The following is a 23,349-nucleotide window of genomic DNA, read 5'->3' as shown; positions in this document are numbered from 1 at the left end:
TACATCAGGAAATGGGGAAGTGGTTTAGGAGTATGGGATAAATCATGTCTATAAGTATGTTAGTGAACATTTTTAAAACACAGGTTTTAAACACCTAAACAATGTATGCTGATCCCAGTAAACTCTATCCTTAGTAATTTATCAGGGTAAATTGTTCAGGTGTAGGGAGGGCCCTGTCCTAATACACAATGTTTTCTTAATCCTTTTCCCCTGACAATTTGGAAAATGCTGTTATTAAAGCAGCTGCTATTTTGCCTAAGGACTACCCCACAAACCTTTACTGGAGCAAATCCATTGTGAATAATACAGGAGTTGGTAATATCACTGCCACCAAATTATACAAACAGCGACATAAGAAATCATACCTGTAGCATTGTATTTTTCACAAATACAATGGGGAGGGATAGCTCAGTGGTTTGAGCATTTGTCTGCTAAACCCAGGGTTGTGAGCTCAATCCTTACCAGGACCATTTAGGGATTGAGGGGAACTGTCAGAGACAGTACTTGATCCTGCTAGTAAAGGCAGGGGGCTGGATTTAATGACCTTTCAAGGTCCCTTCCAACTCTGAGATAGGTATATCTCCATATTAAAAAAAGTGACATACTAATGATTGAGAAACTGTTCACCTACAAATCTCAACTATAATTGTGCAGATGTTTATAAAAAATATATAAATGAAGACCAGCTACATAAGAAAGATGGTTATTTATACCTCTTGATCTTTATCTAAAATCTTGCCACACAGCAACAGCTGAAATTAATTTGATTCACAAAAATTTTTCAAATTAGCAGAGTGTACCTGCTCACTTACACATTATCCTCATAGAGAAGGGAAGATGCAGGAGCCTTTTAGAAAAGTTAGTTCACATGCATAGAAAAAATAGTCAAGTTTGAAAACAGTTCAATATTCTCCCTAAAATATAAATTTATAATTCAGTGCATTAATTTCTGGGAAACACTGCTTTTCATCCTAGTTACACGATAAATAATTCAGGTATAGGAAAAATTACCATATTTCTTTGATACACACACTTAGTCACTGTCTTTCGTTTAATTACTGTTCTCGCATAAAAGCGAGACATTGCAACAAGGAAAGCAGCATGAATTTCTAGCGATACAGTACAGGTTACCAGTTAGGTTTAACTCAAGGAGTTCTTGTCCTCTTTCAGTACTTCTCTTCCATAAGATTACTCTTCCATAAGATTCTTTCATTGATTGTGTTTCAATAAATTGATGTGTAGCTATGACTTTTCAGTAGTCCCAGGAGGCTGATATTCTCCTGCTTCAAGCTGTTCTTTGTATTTTAAAAAGTCTCTTCTTTTGTCAAAGTATTTTACCTGTTTTAAAGAGAGATCACTTTATATTCATCAAAGCAAACGGGTAGTATGGGACTCCAACATGAAAAGTTCTTATTCACACATCAGCTAACAGGACTGTGGAAAGAACAGTCTTTGATCATTATTTAAATATACACACTTGACCAAGTTGATACTGAAAAGTTGTGTATGTTAATGGTTTAGAATGTGAACTCAGTCGTTGGAGCAGAAAAAATGGGATGTAGCACATAGTAATACATTGGTCTCAAGGTGCCATGCAATTGCAAGCCCTGCCATTATTACATGAGCATTCTCCCCTTGAGATCAGTGTTTTAACTTATGCAATATTATCCATTAAATTTCCCTGTTTATGGGAGTTGACAGGACATTTCCCAAATACCTTGCCAATGGTATAGCAACACAACTTAGATAGGGTGAAATCTACTTCACCAATTATCTGACTAGGCAGTTTTCTGGATTTAATACACACACTTTTGTTTTTTCAATACACCACTCCATGAAACAAATACCCCATCTTTAAGAGGATCTACAATAGTAATGCTTTGCTTGCTGTGCAGCAGAAGTCAACTATTTGTTGGGCATTGCTTGTATGTGTTTGCCAGTGTACAAATATTCTGGATAGTTACACAACTGGAAAAATTAAAGGGAAGCAGCGTCTTAAATTAAAACAGAAAATATTACTGTAAGGTATGGCATTATGAATAATGCAGATTGCAGCATTACTTGAGAATGCTTATATGAACTAATTTGCAGAAGAAATTCATTTTTGATACAACACAACTGTCAGGTTGCATCTTATGACTGGTGAAAAGCTATTAGCACTCACCCATTGCTGTGGACACCTAGATTCAAAAGAACATCTAAGCTTCTGACACCTAGAAGCATCTTCCATATTTTCATCTAAGCATTTCCAGTATTCATCCCTGGCTCCCCAGCAAGCCTTCCTTTCCTCCATTGATGGTGCTGACATTTTTATTACTGGCAAAATAAAATAAATTTGTAAATGTCTTGTCCACTTTAAACACTGATCTGCCTATTGCCTCAAGTTTATTCACACACAAATATTGTACTGGTTAGTGGAAAAAGGTCCAAGAACTGGCAAGATGTGAGACTTTATTTGTAATGGCGTCAATAACCTTGTGTGTCACGTGATCTCGTGCCACGGTAATCTGGAGAACTAAATCAAACGAATCATATTACTGATAAGCAGCTGCTGTACGTCTGAGAAGCTTAACCCTGCAAGACGTTATCGTCACCAACATTTAAGTTTCGCAAGAGGGCAGGTGCTTCACATCAGCCTGCCACTCACGGGAACCAGAAAGGGTCCGCACGTTAACAAAATACCCACGCCAGTTACAAACCTGGGTCTATGCTGCCTTCACAAGAGCAACAGGAGACGCTAAACTACACTTGAAATCAGGGTGGCGATATGACACCGCTGCCCTAAGGCTCCCCCTTTCCTGGCCCCTGCTGCGGTTTAATAACGGGAACAGGCTCCAAACAGATACAAACTCTGGTCGGGGGGTGAAAACGAAGCGCCTGCGCAGCGAAACCTCCGCTCCCGTGAGAGGGGCTGAGCCCCCCCCCGGGAGAGCAGCAGGGAGCCCCGGGCCCCCTGTGCTCGGAGCGTCTCCCCGCCCCACAGGGTGGCTTAGCCCCCTGCGCGCGGGGCCGCCGCACGCCCCCAGGCCGGTCCCGTCTGGCCCCCGGCACCTGCCCCACTCACCCGCCGGCAGCCGCACAGCGGAGACTGTGACCTCGGGCCGGATACAGATCTAAAGAGCCGGAAGTGACGGCAGCAAAGACAACACATAGGCGGGGCCGAGATGCCTTGTGCGCATGCGCAATGCTGCGGGGGGCTGCCATTTCTGTGTTGCTAGGAGACGCTCCCGGGCCTAGTAGTGCCGCCGCTTCCTGTTAGTCTCGCTGCCGGGCCGCAGCGTTAGGCAGGGGATGCTGCAGTCCCGTGGGGTGGGGCGCCCCCGAGGCTGCTGGGTCCGGGGCGCGGCTGGAGCGGGACCTGTCTGGCCCAGGCACAAATATCCTGGTTCTGAGGCGAGGGGGCGGCGCCCGAGCCAGGTTGGCGCTGCGGGCTCCCCACCGCCCATCTGTGCCCCCGCGTGCTCAGGCCGGGGGCTGGGAGTCAGGCCAAGCCCCGCTGGCGCACAGCCGAGTCCTGCCCCGGGCTGCAGCCCCAGCAGAGGGGCGAGGGGCTTGGTCTGTGAGGGGAGGTTGTAGCCGACCGGGCTGAAGTGTGAATCTTGAACGTGGCTTTGTTACTCCTGATCGACTCCTCTCACCAGCTGCTGGGTTGGCACCACTTATACACCATGTAACACCTGATCCTGCCAATGCTGAGCCAGGCAAATGTCGCAGCTTCCTGGGCCGAGGCTGATCTTTGGTCTTTCACACTTAGGGTGACCAGATGTCCCGATTTATAGGGAAAGTCCTGATTTTTGGGTCTTTTTCTTATATAGGCACCTATTACCCCCCACAACCCCTGTCCCGATTTTTCACACTTGCTGTCTGGTCACCCTATTCACAGTCGATGGTGCTGGGTAGCGGGACGCATCCAGGATTCAGGCTGCAGCCAAGCATAGGCATGTCAAGGCTAAGCTGGGGGTCTGTGGACACGTGATAGGACCACAGACTATACAATGTATTTTTACTGTAGCAACCTGTTTAACTCCAAGCCATACCGACAAGCTGTAGGGAGCTAGAATGACAAAGCTGTGACCAGAGTTTCTCACGTTCAAACTGGAGGGGTGTTCTCTGCTTTGAAGTGTGAAGGCAGACCAATAACTAGGGCCCTACCAAATTCACAGTCCATCCTGGTAAATTTCATGGTCATAGCATTTAAAAAATGTTGAATTTCATGGTTTCTGATATTTAAATCTTAAATTTCCTGGTATTGTAACTGTAGGGGTCCCGACCCAAAAGAGGGTCATGGGGGGAGGGTCAAAAGGCTATTATAGGAGGGTCCCGGCATTGCTGCCCTTACTTCTACACTCCCTTCAGAGCGGGGTGGTCAGAGGGTGGCAGCTGCTGGCCAAGAACCCAGCTCTGCAGGCAGTGCTGACGCCAGCAGTAGCAGAGAAGTAAGGGTGGCAATACCGTACCATCCCATCCTTACTTCTGCGCTGCTGCAGGCAGAGGCACTATCTTTAAAGCTGGGCGCCTAGAGAGCTGTGACTGCTGGCCAGAGAGCTGCAACTGCTAGCCAGGCGCCCAGTTCTGAAGGCAGCACTGCCACCAGCAGTTGTGCAGAAGTAAAGGGTGGCAATACCATACCATGCCACCCTTACTTCTGCACTGCTGCTGGCAGTGGTGCAGCCTTCTGGGATAGGTGCCCAGCCAGCAGCCACTGCTTTCCTACAATAGCCAGATTGCACAGGGGAGACCAGATTTCATGGTCTGTGACATGTTTTTCATGGCCGTGAATTTGGTAGGGCCCTACCAATAAATGTGGCTGCATGGAGGGGCTAGGCACTACCCCTTCCTGGGCTTTTCTACCACCACACATACACGGGCAATGGGCCAAGAGCCTCTGCTTCTGACAGAGCTTTTGGGAGTTTTTCTAAGTCCCCTACCACCACCATCGTCCCCTTCCAAAAAGGAAAAGGCATTTTTACTTATTGAAAGCCAAGTACAGTAACTCCTCACTTAACGTTGTAGTTATGTTCTTGAAAAATGTGACTTTAAGCAAAATGATGTTAAGCAAATCCAGTTTCCCTAAAGAATTAATGTAAGGGGGGGTTAGGTTCCGGGGAAATTTTTTCCGCCAGACAAAAGACATTATATACATATACAGTATAAGTTTTAAACAATTTTAAACAAACAATGTAATAATGTACTCAGCAATGATGACTGTGAAGCTTGGTTGAGGTGGTGGAGTCAGAGGGTGAAAGAGGGTGGATCGTCCAGCTGCTCCTCTTGCTGTTCTTTCCTCTGTCCCAGGCCTGCCCCCCACTTCACCCCTTCCCCCAAGGCCCCACCCCTGCCCCACCTCTTCCTTGCTCTGCTCCACCCCACCCCGCCTCTTCCCGCCCCTCCTCCACCCAAGCGCACCGCATCCTCACTCCCCCCCCATTCCCTCACAGAGCATCCTGAATGCCGTGAATCAGCTGATTGCTGCGGGCGGGAGGCGCGGGGAGGGAGGGGGGAGTTGCTGACCTGTGGGGCCGCTGGTGGGCAGGAGGTGCGGGGGGGGGGGTGTTGAGCGGAGCTGATGTGGGGCTGCAGGCCCACCCTGGTTCCAAACCCCCATTGCCAAATAACGTTATAAGCAAACATTGCACAACTTTAAATGAGTATGTTCTCCAATAGATCAGCAACGTAACAATGAAACAATGTTAACCGGGACAGCGTTAAGTAAAGAGTTACTGTACCCAATATTCCTGGGCTCCTTTTGACCAGGGGGTTTCTTGGAGCTAGCCCTTCCTGAACCCCTTCATCTCCCATGCAGAAGTGGGGATTATTGCTCGGACAGATCTGTCCCCCGGCCCCAACTCAGGCCATGTCTGATGGGGACAAGAAAAAACAACCCAAATACCTCCCCTGCTCTTCCCTGCTCCTGGGGCCACATGGCACAGCTGCTGCTTCTCAGTCACAGTGAAAGATGGCCCAGAGGTACAGAGGAGGATTAGGTCCCTCAACTGCCCTTTCCACACTCGGACTGGTGATGGGAGCAGTCATAGAGCCTCAGGCTGCAACAGTAGTGCCCATCCTCTAGCTTCCGCCCAACATGCACTGGTCTCAAGGGCTGTAGTTTAAGTGCCAAAAATGGCAGCTGATTGCAGACAGCAGACTTCCAGAAGGTGTAGCACATAGTAAGCAATATCATAATTATGTAGAATATATGAATTCTGATGTATATGCTTACAAATTAGTACAGCTTTCTATGGTGCTCAAAAACCTCCTGGTCACAACTATAATCCATATGTTCTAGGAGGTTTTAAGTTGTTTCAGGCTAACTTCTTTCTGCTTCTGTTTGTAATACTCATTGTGATGCTGTATGGAATATGTGGGACACTTTATGATATTGTTGATACCAATATTATAAGATTGTGATGAATCATTCCGGATATACCATGTGAGGTATCTGTGAAAACGTTATAATTTGCCGAATGTGATCTTGTTTATATGTTTGTATCACCTAGTATTATGAGTTATAGATATGTATGGTATATCTATATTTCCAAACTTGTGCTATGTTTCTGGGTGACATCCTAGACAGATTGGCATCAGCACTAAGCTTGCTGGATGGCCCATCAAGGGTCATCAGCGGTTCAGTGAACCCATTGAAAGGAGCCAGGGGATACACCATATGAGTCAGCATGACTTGTAGGGGCAGGCTATGGACAGAACGCTAAGGCTTTTCCATGCCCATGTGTTGTAAAGCTTGTGTTTGGGACACAGGAAGTACAAGTCACATGGCAAGAGGAATATAAAGGGCAGCTGCATCATCTCCATTTTGTCTTCAGTCCTGTGTCTTACTTCTGGAGTAACTTTTCTACAAACGGAAGCTCTGAACAAAGGACTGAATGACCCATCCAAGCTGTGGATGTGTTCCAGAGGGACTTTCAAGCCAGCAAACTCACCAGTATTGCTAAGAACCTGATGGATGGACTTTGAAGTCTCTAAGTATCTAAGTGCTTTACCATTTAACAATTGTCATCTTGTTCTTTCTTTTTTCTTTATAATAAATCTTTAGTTTTAGACACTAAAGGATTGGCTGGCAATGTGGTATTTTGGGTAAGATCCAACCTAATATTGACCTGGCAATGTGGCTGGCCCTTTGGGGTGCAGAAGAACATTTTGTATAGTGAGCAGAGTGTTTTCAATAACTTCTCACTGTACTGGACCTAGGTACTGATTAGGACCAAGAGAACTGGAATGCACTAAAGGGGGCTGTGTGATTTTAATTTAACTTCTTGATAACGAGTGTGAGAGACCAGTCTGTGGCTGGTTGGTGAGTTTAACGTCAGTGTTAACCACCAGTTTTGGGAGTATTTGCTCTCCCTTTTGCAGCCTGCCCTGACCTTGGCATTTTCAGTGTGGGCTACCTCAGGCATCCCGGGTCAGACTCAGTAGTTGTTGCATATCACTATAGAACTTCATTTTTCCAACTTTTTTCCCCACTTGTATTTTCGGTGGAGTAGAAATTTACATAGCTCCTTAAATTTCCTTCCTTTACATATGCACTAATATCATTGATTTTTCTCATCTACAGGGAATCAGTGCATTTTTAAAGGGAGACTATTTAAAACCTGGAGGATATTAAGTTAAAAAAAGGTTAAAGTAGGTCACAGGATGTCATTTTCATTTAAATGTTTCTATGTGATATTGGAGGGTTGTTTTGTTTTTGTTGTTGCGCAAGATGGATACAGAACATTTTATGTTCCTGTTCTTCTGTGTTTCTGTTGTTTTCATCTAATCTGCAAAATTCAGCAGGAGTGAATAACAGGAGAAGGAAGTCCCTGGCTATGTGGGGGGTTTGAATGTGTATAGCGGTTGGGAAAGGAGTTTGATTGACAGCTCTGGAGACCTGTGCTTATAAATAGGACTGGTACAGCACTGCCAGAGCCAGCGAGCTTCCCCCATGAGGCCCTGCCACTCTAAGGGTACGTCTACACTACGGGACTATTCCGAATTTGCATAAACCGGTTTTGTAAAACAGATTTTATAAAATCGAGTGCGCGCGGCCACACTAAACACATTAAATCGGTGGTGTGCGTCCATGGTCCGAGGCTAGCGTCGATTTCTGGAGCGTTGCACTGTGGGTAGCTATTCCCTAGCTATCCCATAGTTCCCGCAGCCTCCCCCGCCCCTTGGAACTTCCGGGTTGAGATCCCAGTGCCTGATGGGGCAAAAATCATTGTCGCGGGTGGTTCTGGGTAAATGTTGTCAGTCACTCCTTCGTCTGGGAAAGCAACGGCAGACAAGCATTTCGCGCCTTTTTCCCCTGGATTGCCCTGGCAGATGCCATAGCATGGCAATCATGGAGCTTTTTTTGCCGTTTGTGACTCTCACCGTATGTGTACTAGATGCCGCTCACAGAGGCGATTCAGCAGCGCTACACAGAAGCATGCTTTTGCTTTTGCATGACAGCAGAGATGGTTACTAGCCATATTGCACCATCCAAACCCTTCCATAAATTGGAACTGAGGATGATCATGGCTACCAGTCCTTTTGTACCATTTGCTGCTAGTGCCCCTGGTCAATCAGCCAGGGGCGCAAAAGCCAAGAGTGGTTACTAGCCATATTGTACCTTCCATCGTTTTGTACCATTGGCTGCTGTCATAAGTGCCCCTGGCCGATCAGCCAGGGGCGCAAAAGCAAAAATTGGGAATGACTCCCTGAGTCAATCCCTCCTTTTTGGTATAAAAAAATAGAATCAGTGCTGCCTAATATAGGCAAGTGTGCTAGAGAACCACCTGCTCTGTGTCAGAGCCCGCAGAAATTATTATCTGTATGCTATTCACAGGGGGTGCTCCTGTAACAACCCCACCTGTTGATTCCGTTCTTCCCCCAGCCTTTCTTGGCTACCGTAGCATTGTCCCCCCACTTGTGTGATGAATTAATAAAGAATGCAGGAATAAGACACACTGACTTGTTAGTGAGAAATGAGTGGAAGGCAGCCTCCAGCTGCTATGATAGTCCAGACAGGACATTAAGCAGTGTGTAGGAGAGAAGCCCAGCATCCCACTGCTAGTCCAGGGGCAACTGAATCTTTTCTTTACACATGAAGGGTGGGGGCTGATGGAGCTCAGCCCCCTGTTGCTATGATGAGGATGGTTACCAGCCATATTGCACCATCCATCCACCAGAAAAAATTAGGACCAATAGGCTGATGACGAGGACGGTTACCAGTCCTTTTGTACCATCAGCTGAGGCTGATGATGAGGATGGATTTCCATCTTTTTGCACGATCAGCTTATGCTGATGATGAGGATGGATTTCCATCGTATTGTACCATCAGCCGCCCATGACGGGGGGGGAAGCAAGGATGTTGGTGTTGAGTGCTGCACTATCGCGTCTATCTGCAGCATTCAGTAAAGATAGGGTGACATGTAAAAGAGTCAGAGGATTGTTTTACCTTTCGCTTCTGGGGGTGGGATTGGGGTGGGTGAGTAGATTGCCGAGCTATGCCCTGACCCGCGGACACTGTGTTTGACCCTAGAAGCATTTGGAGCTCAGCCAAGAATGCAAATAATTTTAGGAGGCTGCAGGAACTGTGGGATAGCTTCAGTCCTCCAGTCCATGCGCATCCATTTGATTCTTTGGCTTTCCGTTACGCTTGTCACGCTGCAGTGCGCTGAGTCCCTGCTCTGGCGTCTGTCTGGAGATTTTTAAAAAAGGATTCTGAATTTCATCTTCTGTAACGGAGCGCTGATAGAACGGATAGAACGGATTTGCCTGCCCTTACAGCGATCACATCCGCATGGTCCATGCGGGAGCTCTTTTTTTTATTTTGATTTCGGACTGCATCGCCACCCGTGCTGATCGGAGCTCCACGCTGGGCAAACAGGAAATATTCAAAAGTTCGCGGGGCTTTTCCTGTTTACCTGACCACTGCATCCGAGTTCAGATTGCGGTCCAGAGCGGTCACTGGTGCACTGTGGGATAGCTCCCGGAGGCCAATACCGTCGATCAGCGTCCACACTAACCCTAATCCGATATGTTAATACCGATACTAGCGTTACTCCTCTCGTTAGGGAGGAGTACAGAAACCAGTTTAAAGAGCCATTAAAATCGATATAAGGTGCCTCCTAGTGTGGACGGTTTTGGCGTTAAATCGGTTTTATGCTCCTAAAACCGATTTAAACGCCTAGTGTAGACCAGGCCTAACTCTACCCTGAGCTGGAAGGAACCATCTCTGAATGTAACAGAACAGTTTAGGTTCCATGGCTAATTCAATCCTTTCCTACTTTGCTACGTCTGTCTGCTACGGTGCCAATTAATAACAACCGGGAATGTAGTTTTTGTGTGCTAGTGCCTATGTGAATTGCAACTTGTCTGAGCCCACCAGCTCATTTCACATAGCTCTCCCCAGCAGCCTTCAAATAATTATCACAAATATCTTCCTGCCATTACTGATTCCTGGGCAGGTTTAAGCCAGTGACCAGTGCAAAACAAGAATGAATAAACAGTATTTTTTTGTATGATGAAAACTTACCCTTAGCACCTTTGTAGGATAATACAGGGGTAGGCAACCTATGGCACGCATGCCAAAGACGGCACGCAAGCTGATTTTTCAGTGGCACTCACACTGCCCGGGTCCTGGCCACTGGTCCGGGAGGCTCTGCATTTTAATTTAATTTTAAATGAAGCTTCTTAAACATTTTAAAAACCTTGTTTATTTTATATACAACAATAGTTTAGTTATATATTATAGACTTATAGAAAGAGACCTTCTAAAAATGTTAAAATGTATTACTGGCTTGCGAAACCTTAAATCAGAGTGAATAAATGAAGACTCGGCACACCACTTCTGAAAGGCTGCTGGGATAATACATCTAGTTTAAGATCTGGTTATTCCAGTGACTGGTCAGCTCAGCTTGAAAACAAGATCACCGTGGAAATACTAGCGAGAAATAGAGAATAGTAAATCCTATTTAATGATTTTATTTCAGGCTTGGGAATCAGCTAGCAGAGTTCCATGTTTGTACCCAGAACCAGAAGAATCATGGCTTTCATTTTATAGACCAGCAGCCCGTAACCTCTAAACATTTTTGCAGTTTACTGGTGGCAGCCTAAAAAGCAATGGAATTTGTTTCCATGGGAACCCGCAGAGCTGCAATTTTGAACAGTCTGGAATTTTGACAAGAGACAGGTTTGTAACAAGGGCCTGATCCTGAGAGATACTGAGCACTTGCAGCTTCAAATGATGTGAGTGGGAGCTGGTAGGTGTCTAGCACTCCTCTGCACCACACCTTAAAAGCAGAGGGTAAGATTTACAAGTACAGCATTACATTTCTCCACTAGGGACACTTGGTGCTAGAGTCACAAAAGGACTTAGGTGCCTAACTACCACTTTAGGCACCTAAATCCCAGAATCAGGCCCCACTGGGATACACAACATCCTTTTTCAGCCTCCACCAAATGCTGTAGGAACCTAAACTCGCTTGACACCTATGTTTTTGCAGTTAAAGTTCCCTAGGCACTTATGTTTCTGCCTCTGAGTATGCTCATTGCTGCCCCATGCCAGGCTTCTGGATGCATAAACCCCAGAGCGATGCAGGAACCGTGAGAAGATAGGCGTTCTTCTGCCTAACTTAGCTGTAGGACTTGATCTGATAAGCATGCTCTGAGTTTGGGCCCTACAGGTGAATTTACACAAAATGCCAAGGACAGGGAGTAGGTCCTGCCTCATAATCTTTAGCCCAGGAGTTAGGGTACTCACTTGTGATGTGGGATACCCCTAATTCTCATTCCCTCTCCACCAGAGGAGAAGGGATTTAAACAGAGGTCTGCTACCTCACAGGTGAGTACTCTAATAACTGGGCTCCAGGGAAGTCTGATGTGGGCCTTTTCCAGTTTCTCCTGTTGAATCATAGAAATGTAGGGCTGGGAGGTACCTTGAAAGGTCATCAAGGCCACCCCCAGGCTGAGGCAGGACCACCTAAACCTAGATCATCCCTGGCAGGTGTTTGTCCAACTTGTTCTTACAAACCTCGAATGATGGGGATTCCGTTAACTCCCTTGGAAGCCTATTCCCGAGTTTAACTGAACTAATCTGAAACTTCACATCACCTTCTTTTCTGTTTGAATAAACTTTGCTTTGAGGGGTAATCCTCAGAAGAACACTTCAAAGGACTGCAGCTATATACAGACACTCAGGGTGCGACCTACATGCTGTTTGTGTGCGGCTAAGACCGGGGGTTATATCAGCAAGGCATTGTGAAGCACCCTAGGTTGCAGGGCAGGTGATGACACCACCTCTTGCTAGTCCGTATTGCACCCCATCTGGGAGGTAGGAGACCTATAGGGTGACCAGACAGCAAATGTGAAAAATCAGGACAGGGGGTGGGGGGTAATAGGAGCCTATATAAGAAAAAGACCCCAAAATCGGGACTGGTCCCTATAAAATCGGGACATCTGGTCACCCTAGAGACCCAGGATCCAGTCCCCCTACTCCAGTGACTTTTTCAAATTATTTATCCACAGTGCAACAGCTTCAGGGCTTGAACTAGGGCTCACCCACGTCCCAGGTGAGTACTCTAACCACTGGATTAAAAGGTCACTCATAAATTTTACTCTTTTTATTGTAAGGGAGCTGTGACATTTTTTACTTCAAATAAGGACTCACCAATCTGAAAAGGTGAGAAACACTGACCCAGAGATATCAGTGCACCTCAAAACAGCCAAGTCAGGAACTTTATCTGCAGCCATTTATTTGGCCTCCAACATTGAGATGGCTGAGGCCTTGGATCACCTCCTGCCCCCAAAAGAGTTGTGTGCCCCATGGTAAAGCTTTTCTAGCCTACCAATACAACCAAGTTATGGACTGCAGCTATGAAGCGGCTGTCCCTTGACACAGATTCATCATAGTTAACATTTGTATCATGGACAAGCAATAACTGTAATTTAACCATATTTTTTTAATTGAGTTAAATCATGGCAACACTGGTGGGCATGGCTCAGCGTTCACATTGCACTCCCTGTCAGTACCCGGCCCAAGCCAGGGAAGCTAACGAGCCGAGCAGCAGACCAAAATCAATGATGAAGGTTGCGCATACGCTAAGAAAAAGCTGGCAATGCTGCTGTGACTGGGTGAAGGGAAAACCATGTTGTAACCATGTAACCTCTGACTCAGTTGTGTTTGTAGATGGGCCGTGAAAGTATGAAATTAAATAACCTCCGATTTTTTTTCTCAAGAAATGCAGATAATTTGGAGACCTCTCAACAGGATTTTAGTAAGAGGAACCCCTGTATAATTAGGCCACCACCCCAATGTTCAAAACCTGGGCAAGGTAGAACATGCTTAGCTGAAAGAGCTTAAAAAAACAATTATGCTAGAAGTATAACAGACTGTTTGCTCCAACATTGCTGAGCAGCTGGGAAACTAGATTACATATAGGAAGCAGGCCTGTAAAACAAAGATATTAAATCAAATCTAATGGTGCTGCCATGTTAGCATTAAAAAAGATCTCAAGTAATTGAGTTCAGCAGCAAAAATAAATAAATAAATAAAATAAAATTCAGTACCAAGTAATGAAAACTCATCTTTTTTTGCTTAACACTGTGTTTAATTTGAATGTTTATGGTAAACAATACACAAAACGAACAGTGTTTTTCTGAGCACTGTATCCTGTTAACACATTAGGTTGCTGCTGGATAACGTTCAGTATGGTTTGTTGAGTCACTGTTGAGTGTGGCCTGAGAGAAAGGCATTGGGGACGGGTCTGCAGAGAGGACCGAGGACATGGGCTGAGCAGTCCTTGGAGAACCCTTTAAGCCAGCAAGTCAGGGAAGAAGGCTTGACTGATATTTTTTTTCTTTTTAATTTCATTTTGAGTTCCCTTTGTGACTAAAAACAAACCCCAAGGTGGGGATAAGATTTGACCCACTACAACTTGCATGGTTTGTGTGTGGAGCAAGGTGAGGGGGAAACTGCCTCTGCTCATTTCCTAATACATGCTTTGATGCAATCCATATTCTAATCTCTTGCAATTTTATTTAAACACGCAGTGATAGCTGGACTATTTTTTGTAAGCCACAGCAGTGTGGTACTATTTATTGACTAGTGTTTATAAAGGAATTTAAGATCCTCTGATGGAAAGCACTATAAAAATGCAAAGTATTTATTATGATTCTTATTAAAGGGATGATGTAAATGTTGGTTCTTCTTTGAGTGATTGCTCATATGCATTCCAGTTAGGTGTGCATGCGCCGCGTGCACGTTCGTCGGAAGATTTTTACCCTAGCAACACTCGGTGGGTCGGCTGGGCGCCCCCTGGAGTGGCGCCGCTATAGCGCCGAATATATACCCCAGCTGACCCATCCGCTCCTCAGTTCCTTCTTACCGCCCGTGTCGGTCGTTGGAAAGTGGAGCGCGGCTTAGCTGACCTCCACTTCCCTAGCTACTCGTAGTTTCTCTCGTTAATACTTGTATATAGTTCAGATTTGTATAGTTAACTTTATTCGTTTGTAGTATGGTTTGAGTATATAGTCACAGGGGTTCGGGGATTATCCCCTTCCCCGCACCCGGTGCCGGGTACTATGCCTGGTTCACAGGGTTTCAAACCATGCTCAGCCGGCCATAAGCCGATGCTGATAAGAGAGCCTCTCCTAAGTGCCTCGAGGACTCTCACCTAACAGATAAGTGCCGCATTTGTAAGGCCTTTTTAGCCGAGAACAATAGGGGAGCGAGACTTTCGTCTCAAGTAGCTCCTGAGGGAGGCAGCTCTTACTCCTCCGCTCTCGGCTCCGAGCGCTGGTCAGTCTTCAAGAAGTGCTCCCTTGGCACCGGATCGCCGGTACTGCCAAGGCCTCCCGGCACCAGCCGTCGCCGGCACCGACGTCCGCTCAGAATGGAACCCTCTCCTGGAGGATGAAGAGGCACAGGACTCCTGCTGCGTCCGAGCCGCCTGCTCTGCAGCCCGAGCGCTATACTAAGTCGGACTGCCCGGCACCGATACCTGCCGTGGCACCAACAATATCGGCACCATCGCCTCCGGCCACACAAGAGCCGTCGAGTCCGGTACCTGAATGCTCCCCGATGTGAGCCGTGGTTGAGCTCACTATTCCCTCCACGCCGCGGAGACATTTCCACGTCGAGGAAGTTGATTGCAATGACAGTGCCTGCACTGCCTCAACCCCCGGCGCCGCCGGTGCGGGTTATATAGTCAATCGGCAAGCCTGCCTTGATCAGACCACCCTCCGTCGGCACCGCGGAGCCTGAAAGCTCCCCGGTATGAGCCGTGGTTGAGCTCACTATTAAGCTGCGTCAGAGCCGCCTGCTCCGCAGCCCGAGCGCTATACTAAGTCTGACCGCCCTGCCTTGATCAGACCACCCTCCGTCGGCACCGCGGAGCGGCACCGTTCATGGTCGCGGTCCCGCAGATGTTCTCGGTCCCGTCGTCAATCCAGGTGCTGACGCCGCTCGCAGTCCCGGCACCGTACTCCGTTTCGATACCAGTCGTACTCGTGGTACCGATCAGCATCCCGTTCGCCGGCCCGGTACACTCGGCGCCGATCCAGCTCCCGGCACCGCTCCAGGCACTGGACTCCTGTCGCCACTCCCGTCGTCGAGCCTTGAGATCTCGGTCGACCTCCCGGCACCGCTCCGGTGGCAGGTGCTGTTCTCACTCCCGGTACCGGTATGCCTCCCAGTACCGATCCCTGGTGCCGCATCGAGCGACGTCAGCTAGAGAGGGAGACTCTGCCCAGGGCTTTTTAGCTCCTCCATGGCCGTCCTGCGCAGGCAGTTTATACGCGCAGGACTGTGATTCAGATGTGCACGCCAGAGTCTTCCAGGTGCCCCAGGCCCAGGACCCTGACCCCATCAGTGGTCACCCTGTACATTTTGGGCCTACCTGTGATCCCATCTCGGAGACACAGGACCCGGTCATGGGCATTCGGTCGACTGACGCCCCCACTACAGTGGCCCTACCGTTCCTTCGGACGATCAAGGCCAATGCGGATACCATCTGGCAGTGTCCAGCCACTATCCCGCCCGCGGGCAGGGGAGTCGAACGCAAGTACATGGTATCCTCCAGGGGCTATGGGTACCTATATGTACACCTCCCCCCCCCCGCCCCCTTGCCGTCCAGTCCGTCAGTGAGACGGAACACCATGGCCAGCAGGCACCAGCCCCTAAATCCAAGGAGGCTCGGCGAATGATCTTACTGGGCCATAAGCTGTACTCGGCAGGGGCCCTGCAACTTCACGTAGCAAACCAGCAAGCCCTGCTTAGCCGCTACTATGGGCGGCGGTGGGAAAATTTACAGAGTCGGTTCCGCAGATCTCCCGTTAAGAGTTTGCTGCCCTCTGGGAAAAAGGGAAGAAGGTGGCGAGAGCTTCCCTCCAGGCCTCGGTGGATGTAGCTGACTCCGCAGCCACAACCCGGGCTTCGGGTGTTGCCACGAGGTGTATTTCATGGCTCCAGTTATCGAGCCTTCCCTCGCAGCTGCTGCACACTATACAATGCACACTATACAATGCACCCTTCAATGGCAAGGGCCTGTTCTAAAAAAAAAACAAAAAAAAAACCTGACCCTAGCCCGCAAAGCCTAAAGGGCAGGCAAGGTCACTGTGCGCTCCCTCTTGGCATGCACATGCCGGTGACTCAGCGCCGACCCTTCCGCCCCAGCCTCACCGCTCTTACCCTGCGCCTAGACAAAGACAGGACTTTGCCAGCAGGCGTCGCTGAGGCAGTCGTAGGTGTCAGTCAGGACCCCAAAGCAATTCCTCTTGCAAGAGGGGCGGACGCTCCTCACCATCGGAGCTATAGAGGAGGTACCAAAGGACGAAAGGGACAAAGGGTTCTACTCCCACTAATTCCTAATCCCCAAGGCGAAGGGAGGTCTCAGACCTATCCTAGACCTGCGGGAACTCGACAAGTTCATGATACACCTGAAGTTCCGCATGGTAGCCATGCGGACCGTCATCCCATCCTTGGATCCCGGAGACTGGTATGCCGCCCTCGATATGAAGGGCGCGTATTTTCACATCGCCATTTATCCTCCACACAGAAGGTACCTCCGGTTTGTGGCCAACCGTCGTCATCTCCAGTTTACGGTCCTCCCGGTTGGCCTCTATACAGCCCCAAGTGTACTCAAAGTGCATGGCTGTAGTCACCGCCTCTCTCCACCACCGTCGGATACATGTTTTCCATATCTAGACAATTGGCTCATTTGAGGGACCACCAGGGCCCAAGTTACCAGTCAAGTGGGCATCGACAAGGATCTATTCCTGCATCTAGGCCTGATGATCCATATAGAGAAATCCACTCTGATTCCCACACAGGGAATAGAATTCATTGGGGCCACCCTGGACTCCAGTCTCGCCAGAGCCTGCTTACTCAGCCTCAGTTTCACGCGATGGTAACAATTATACAAGGTCTACGGACCTTCCTGGCAACTTTGGCTAGCGCTTGCCTAGGTTTCCTGGGTCACATGGCTGCCTGCACGTTCGTAACCGATCATGCCAGGCTTCGCCTCCGTCCATTTCAATCGTGGCTCACTTCGGTCTGCCACCCGGGCAGAGACAGCGTAGTCAGGGTCACCTCGATCCCCCCGAGCATCCTAGGCTCCCCCGACTGGGGGTCGACGCCCTCCCTGGTGTGTGCAGGGATGCTGTTCCATCCACCTCACCCCTCGGTGTCCCTCATGACGGACATCTCTCGACTGGGGAGCTCACCTGGGTCAGTTTCACACTCAAGGCCTTCGGTCGGCTCAAGAGCTGGCCTTGCACATCGATGTCCAGGAGCTGAGAGCAGTCTCCCTTGTATACCAGGTGTTTCAGCAGCACTTGCAAGGCCGTTGTGTCTCGGTGTTCACAGACAACACAACAGCCATGTGTTACATAAACAAGCCAGAGGAGCACGGTCCTCCCCTCCTTGCAGGGAGCCATCCAACTCCAGGACTTCGGCACAGCCCAATCGATAGACCTGGTAACGTCCTTTCTCCCAGGGGTCCGGATCACTCTGGCAGATCGCCACAGCAGATCCTTCCTGTCTCTCAAGTGGTCGATTCCTCCGGACGTTATACATTCCGTTTTCCAGAAGTGGGGCTTTCCCCGCATAGTCCTCTTCGCTCTCGCGAGAACGGAAAAAGAAAGACAAATTCTGCTTGTTCCAAGGCCTCTCCCCGGGCTCGATCTTGGAGGCTTTCTGATGCTGTGGACGAGCCGTCTGCTGTACGCTTTTCCACTGTTCCCGCTGGTTCACAGGGTCCTGCTAAAACTCCGCAGGGACAGAGCACACCTGATCATGATCGCTCCAGCGTGACCCAGGCAGCACTAGTACACCATGTTGCTAAACCTGTCGGTAGCCAACCCGATTCCCCTGCCTCTTTGCCCAGACCTCATAACGTAGGATCTCGGCAAACTTCACCACCCAGACCTGCTATCCCTGCACCCCACAGCATGGCTGCTGTGTGCCTAAACCGATCCGAGTTGCGTTGTTCTGCCTCGGTACTACAGGATTCTCCTGGGTGGTAGGAAACCTTCCACTCTGTTAATGTATCTGGCCAAGTGGAAACATTTTCTCCTGCAGCTATGAAACGCACAATGTTCTCTCACCGAGGTTCCGATCCATTCCATTTTGGACTACCTCTGGTCTCTCAAACAGCAGTGCCTGGCGCGGCCATCATTAAGGGTACACTTGGCAGCCATCTCTACCTTCCACCAGGGGAGAGTGGCCACATCGTATTCTCACACCCTGTGGTTTCTAGATTCCTCAAGGGCTTGGGGCGTTTATACCCCCCAAGTTCGCCGCCCCGCCAAAACCTGGGTCTTCAACCTGGTTCTAACCAGTCTTATGACTGTCCCATTCGAGCCACTGACAACATGCTCGCTGATATACCTGTCCTGGAAGACAGTTTTTGCTTGTAGCCTTTGCATCGGCCAGACGAGTCTCCGAGCTTCAGGCTCTCATGGTGGACCCACTGTGTTTCTCAAGGGCACGGTGCAGTTCTGACCACGTCCGGCCTTCCTCCCCAAGGTGCTGTCGACCTTGCATATCAATCAGGATATCTTCCTTCCGGTCTTCGCTCCGAAGCTACACTCATCGCGAGGGGAGCACATTTGCCCTCCCTAGACGTCCGTAGGGCGCTCGCATTCTATCTCGAGCAGACAAAGCCCTTTCGTAACGCCCCAACTCTTCGTCGTACTGGCAGACCGGACGAAGGGCCTACCTGTCTCCTCCCAGAGGATTTCATCTAGGGTGACGTCATGCATCCGCACCTCCTCTGACTTGGCCCATGTTCCATCGAGCCACCTTACTGCACATTCCACCAGGGCTCAGGCTTCTTCTGCTGCCTTCCTGGCTCACTTACCCTTCCAGGGGATGTGTCGTGCAACTACCTGGTCCCCGGTTGACACCTTTGCCTCATTGGTTCAACAGTCTAGAGATGTTGCAGCCTTTGGCTCAGCAGTTTTGCATTCTGCAACATCTCACTCCGACCCCACCGCCTATGTAAGGCTTGGGAATCACCTAACTGGAATGCATATGAGCAATCACTCGAAGAAGAAAAGAAGATTACTCACCGTTGTAACTGTTGTTCTTCGAGATGTGTTGCTCATATCCATTCCAGACCCGCCCTCCTTCCCCACTGTCGGAGTAGCCGGCAAGAAGGAACTGAGGAGCGGATGGGTCGGCAGGGGTATATATTCGGCGCTATAGCGGCGCCACTCCAGGGGGCGCCCAGCCGACCCACCGAGTGTTGCTAGGGTAAAAATCTTCCGACGAACGTGCACGCGGCGTGCGCACACCTAACTGGAATGGATATGAGCAACACATCTCGAAGAACAACAGTTACAACGGTGAGTAACCGTCTTATATTAGTGCTGATTGAATAGAGGAGAATGTTTTCCACTCTTATGATCAAACATTTGAGAATTAAAGTTTTATTAGCATGAACATTTTAGAAAAGTGAATTTCAGGTTCAACTACAGGACTTTTTGCTGATAGCAAATATCAGATTGTATTCTGAATTTTAAAATTCACAGTTTGTGATGTATTGGTCAGTTACTTTGGTCATCCGATCAAGGAACAGACACAGTACCATGTGACTTTACATGTAAATTTATCAGCACAATAGAAACTGCACAGTTTAGATATTTGTGATGAACTGTTTTTAGTGACCTCCAGACCATGAATTATTCACTGTAGAAATTTGAAAATTATTTTGTAGAATGAGCACACTGGAGAATTTTGCAATCTGTTTGTAGAAAATTCATAAACAGAAAAAAAAGTCTTATTTTGTCTAATACTTTAGTTATTTTAAATTATTCATTCAGCTCTAATAATGATTGTGATAATTTTCTTGCCGCTACTGTAAGAATTCTAAGCATGCCTTTCTTGTATCTTACTTTGGAGAAAATGTGCCCATAACATAAGAAAGTAGATTACTCATATCAAACTAGTTAAAGATAGTGTTCTGGAACGACAGAAATCCTGGCTGATCCCAGAAGATTTGTGAGATGAGCCAACTGTGAACAATCAAAGCTTTTTGTGTTCATTTGCTTTTAGTGATTACTGCGGTGTGAAAGAAGCGGGTAATCATCTTCCAAGAATGTCCCAGAATATCTTGAGGTGAAGTGTTTGGGGATTTACATAGTATTCCAGATCTATGATCAGCTGATGCCTGTTGTTGGTTCTCACTGCTTGGCAAAACAAAGCAGCTGTAAACCCAGTTTAACTGGCCCATATTTTATGGCTGTTTTGTGCTGCTCCAGAATGAAGTAAATCAACCAGAGTGCACCACTGAACCTAGTTGTGAAAGTAAAAAATATGATTTGATGTTGATACTTCATATATTCATTAGAAATATTACATGGTGACATTCTGTTTCAGTTTCTTGTTTAGTGTTCATGTATGATATTTTTAATTTAAAAGAACAAGGAAGTTCCCAAACAAAAACTACAATTGCATCTCGGCTGGGACCTCCTAGGGTATGTCTTCCCTGCAATAAAACACCTGCAGTTGGCCCATATCAGCTTACTTGGGCTTGTGGGCCTCGGGCAATGAGACTATTTAATTGTAATGTAGACATTCCAGCCCTTGGATCATGTTTCACCTTTTTCTGCTACATTGAAGAGCCCCTTATTAAGTATTTGTTCCCTATGTAGATACTTACAGACTATAATCAACTCACCCAGTGATGAGCTGCCAAAATCTTAACAACGGGTTCCCTATAAAAAGTTCTGATTTAACAACGGGTTCCCTATAAAAAGTTCTGATTTAAGGGATGTGCGACAGCATGTATTTTTTGTACCAATAGGGTTACCATACGTCCATATTTTCCCAGGAGGTGATTAAGAACCGAAAAGCCTGACATGTCCAGGAAAATACAGATGTATTTTAACCCTACCTAAAGTTCTTTTTTAAAAAGATGGGGCTGAACTAGAAATGAGCTCCGTTTCACATGTGTGGGTGGTGATCAGGGAGTCTCAATTTTTGGGTCTTTTTCTTATATAGGCTCCTATTACCCCTCACCCCCGTCCCGATTTTTCACACTTGCTGTCTGGTCACTCTAGGGTGTGCACATGTGTGGGTCCCAGCTGCTCCCTGCCCCCCCCCCCTCATTAAAGCAGGTGTGCAGGGTTACTGCCCTGGGAACTGCAGGGCACCAGTGGATGTGGGGCTGGCTGCAGATAGGGGCGTGGGGCAGGGCTAGCTGGAGGCAGGGAGTGACATGGGCTGGCTGTGGGCAGGTGATGCAGACGGGCGGGCTGCGGGCGGCTGTGGGCAGGGGGTGGCTGCAGGCAGGGGGTGGCTGTGGCAGGAGCTGCAGGCAGAGGCTGGCTGCGGGCAGAGGGTGGCTGTGGCAAGGGCTGGCTGCGGGCAGCTGTGGGCAGGGGGTGGGGCAGAGGGCGGCTGTGGGCAGAGGCTGGCTGCAGGCAGGGGGGTGGCTGGGGGCAGGGGCTGGCTGGGGGTGGCTGTGGGGCAGGGGGTGGCTGCGGGTGGCTGGGGACGGCTGCGGGTGGCTGCGGGTGGCTGGGGGCAGGGGGTGGCAGGGGCGGGCTGGGGGCAGGGAAGGCGGGGGAGGGGCGCAGACACTCACACGGGGGGGGGGGGCTGGGAGCTGCAGGACGCAGCCGGGGACTCACCAGGCAGCAGCAGGAGCCCCAGGGCCAGAGGTCCAACGAGCAGGAGCAGCAACAGGGCCAGGAGGCAGCTCACATGGCTCTCGCAGCACAGTGCAGCGCCCCCCGGCGGCCGGGAGGAGGAATTACAGGCTTCCCAGGCAGAGCCCATCAAAGCTTCCCTCGCAGGGAAGCTAGTTAACAAGCGGTTCTAAAACCGCTTCTAAATTTAACAACGGGTTCGTGCGAACCAGTGCGAACCGGCTCCAGCTCACCCCTGAACTCACCCCTTAATCTTCTCTTTGTTAAGATAAATAGATTGAGCTCCTCAAATCTATCACTGTTTTGTAATCCTTTATTAATTCTCATGGCTCTTCTTTAAATGCTCCAATTTATCAGCATCCTTCTTAAATTGTGGGCACCAGAACGGGACACAGCACTCCAGCAGCAGTTGCCAGTGCCAAATATAGAGGCAAAATGACCTCTTGAGTCCCCTGATTATGCATACCAGGAGCATAGCCAGGATTTTGGCCACAGCATCACACTGGGAGCTCATGTTCAGCTGATTATCCATCATGTTGACCCAGAAATTGAGGGATGATAAAACCAGTAGTCCTTTTCCATTTCAGCTTGAAAGGGCAAATCACTGAAAGGTCTAGGTCCTGCTGAAATCTTGCCCCTTCCTTCTCCCCCTGCTTGTAGCAGGATATCTTTTAGTCAACCCACTTGCCAGGAATGCTGTTCCAGAGCTTGGGGACATGTGTGGCTGCACATGCCTTGGGCTGGCCCTGTCATCGTACTTGCTATTGATTCAGCACGAGGCCTAAATGCTGGGACCCCAGTGAGGCCTAAGTGTCCATGTGAACTCTTGTAGTTTTGGCAGGATTCATAAAATTTGGGCTGCAGCTTTGATTTCCCTGGCTGGCGGACCATTTGCAGGGTACTATGGGGAGACACAAAAGTGAGCTTAGCTACAATGTCTCCCAGCGATACGTTTTACAATCCCCCTGGCAAGGATTGTTTCTGAAGCTGCCAATCCTTTACTGGTTGCAAAAAAGTCATTTGATTTTTGCCAAATCCACGTTAAGCGCCTCTCTCTGATATCTATGCATCTCCCTTTCCTTTTGTGATTTTGGATTTGGATGGAACCGTGGTAGGATGATCGCCTGGTTGCTATGGAAATCCACACTGGTTTTTAGAACAAATTTGTGTAACATTTTCCTTGTGCACTTATCAGCAATACCCTCTAGTGGAAAA

At 48.5% G+C, this 23,349-nt stretch overlaps 1 protein-coding gene across 2 annotated transcripts; it reads right to left on the bottom strand.

The window, feature by feature from the left end:
* Nucleotides 1–1,049: 1,049 nt before the first annotated feature.
* On the bottom strand, nucleotides 1,050–3,147 carry LOC123365894 (cytochrome c oxidase assembly factor 6 homolog). 2 transcript variants are annotated; one of them, XM_045008911.1, is made up of 3 exons: nucleotides 3,065–3,147; nucleotides 2,165–2,316; nucleotides 1,050–1,338 (listed from the first exon to the last, which is right to left on the bottom strand). In XM_045008911.1, exons 2-3 carry the CDS (start codon nucleotides 2,306–2,308, stop codon nucleotides 1,243–1,245), a joined length of 240 nt encoding a protein of 79 aa, XP_044864846.1. In that variant the 5' UTR covers nucleotides 2,309–2,316; nucleotides 3,065–3,147; the 3' UTR covers nucleotides 1,050–1,242. The 2 variants fall into 2 exon arrangements, with proteins under 2 accessions (XP_044864846.1, XP_044864845.1); XM_045008910.1 differs by lacking the exon at nucleotides 3,065–3,147 and adding an exon at nucleotides 2,700–3,009.
* Between the last annotated feature and the right edge of the window lie 20,202 nt (nucleotides 3,148–23,349).

The sequence above is a fragment of the Mauremys mutica genome, chromosome 3 (assembly GCF_020497125.1).
Source record: "Mauremys mutica isolate MM-2020 ecotype Southern chromosome 3, ASM2049712v1, whole genome shotgun sequence".
Taxonomy (NCBI): domain Eukaryota; kingdom Metazoa; phylum Chordata; order Testudines; family Geoemydidae; genus Mauremys; species Mauremys mutica.
The sequence above is the reverse complement of the archived record's forward strand: the minus strand, read 5'-3'. Positions and strand labels throughout refer to the sequence as shown.

Coding starts and splice junctions, on each gene's coding strand:
- LOC123365894 (XM_045008911.1), bottom strand. CDS start 2,308: ATGTCAGCACCATCAATGGAGGAAAGGAAGGCTTGCTGGGGAGCCAGG. Junction 1,339..2,164: donor CTAGGTGTCCACAGCAATGG/GTGAGTGCTAAT, acceptor TCTTTAAAACAG/GTAAAATACTTTGACAAAAG.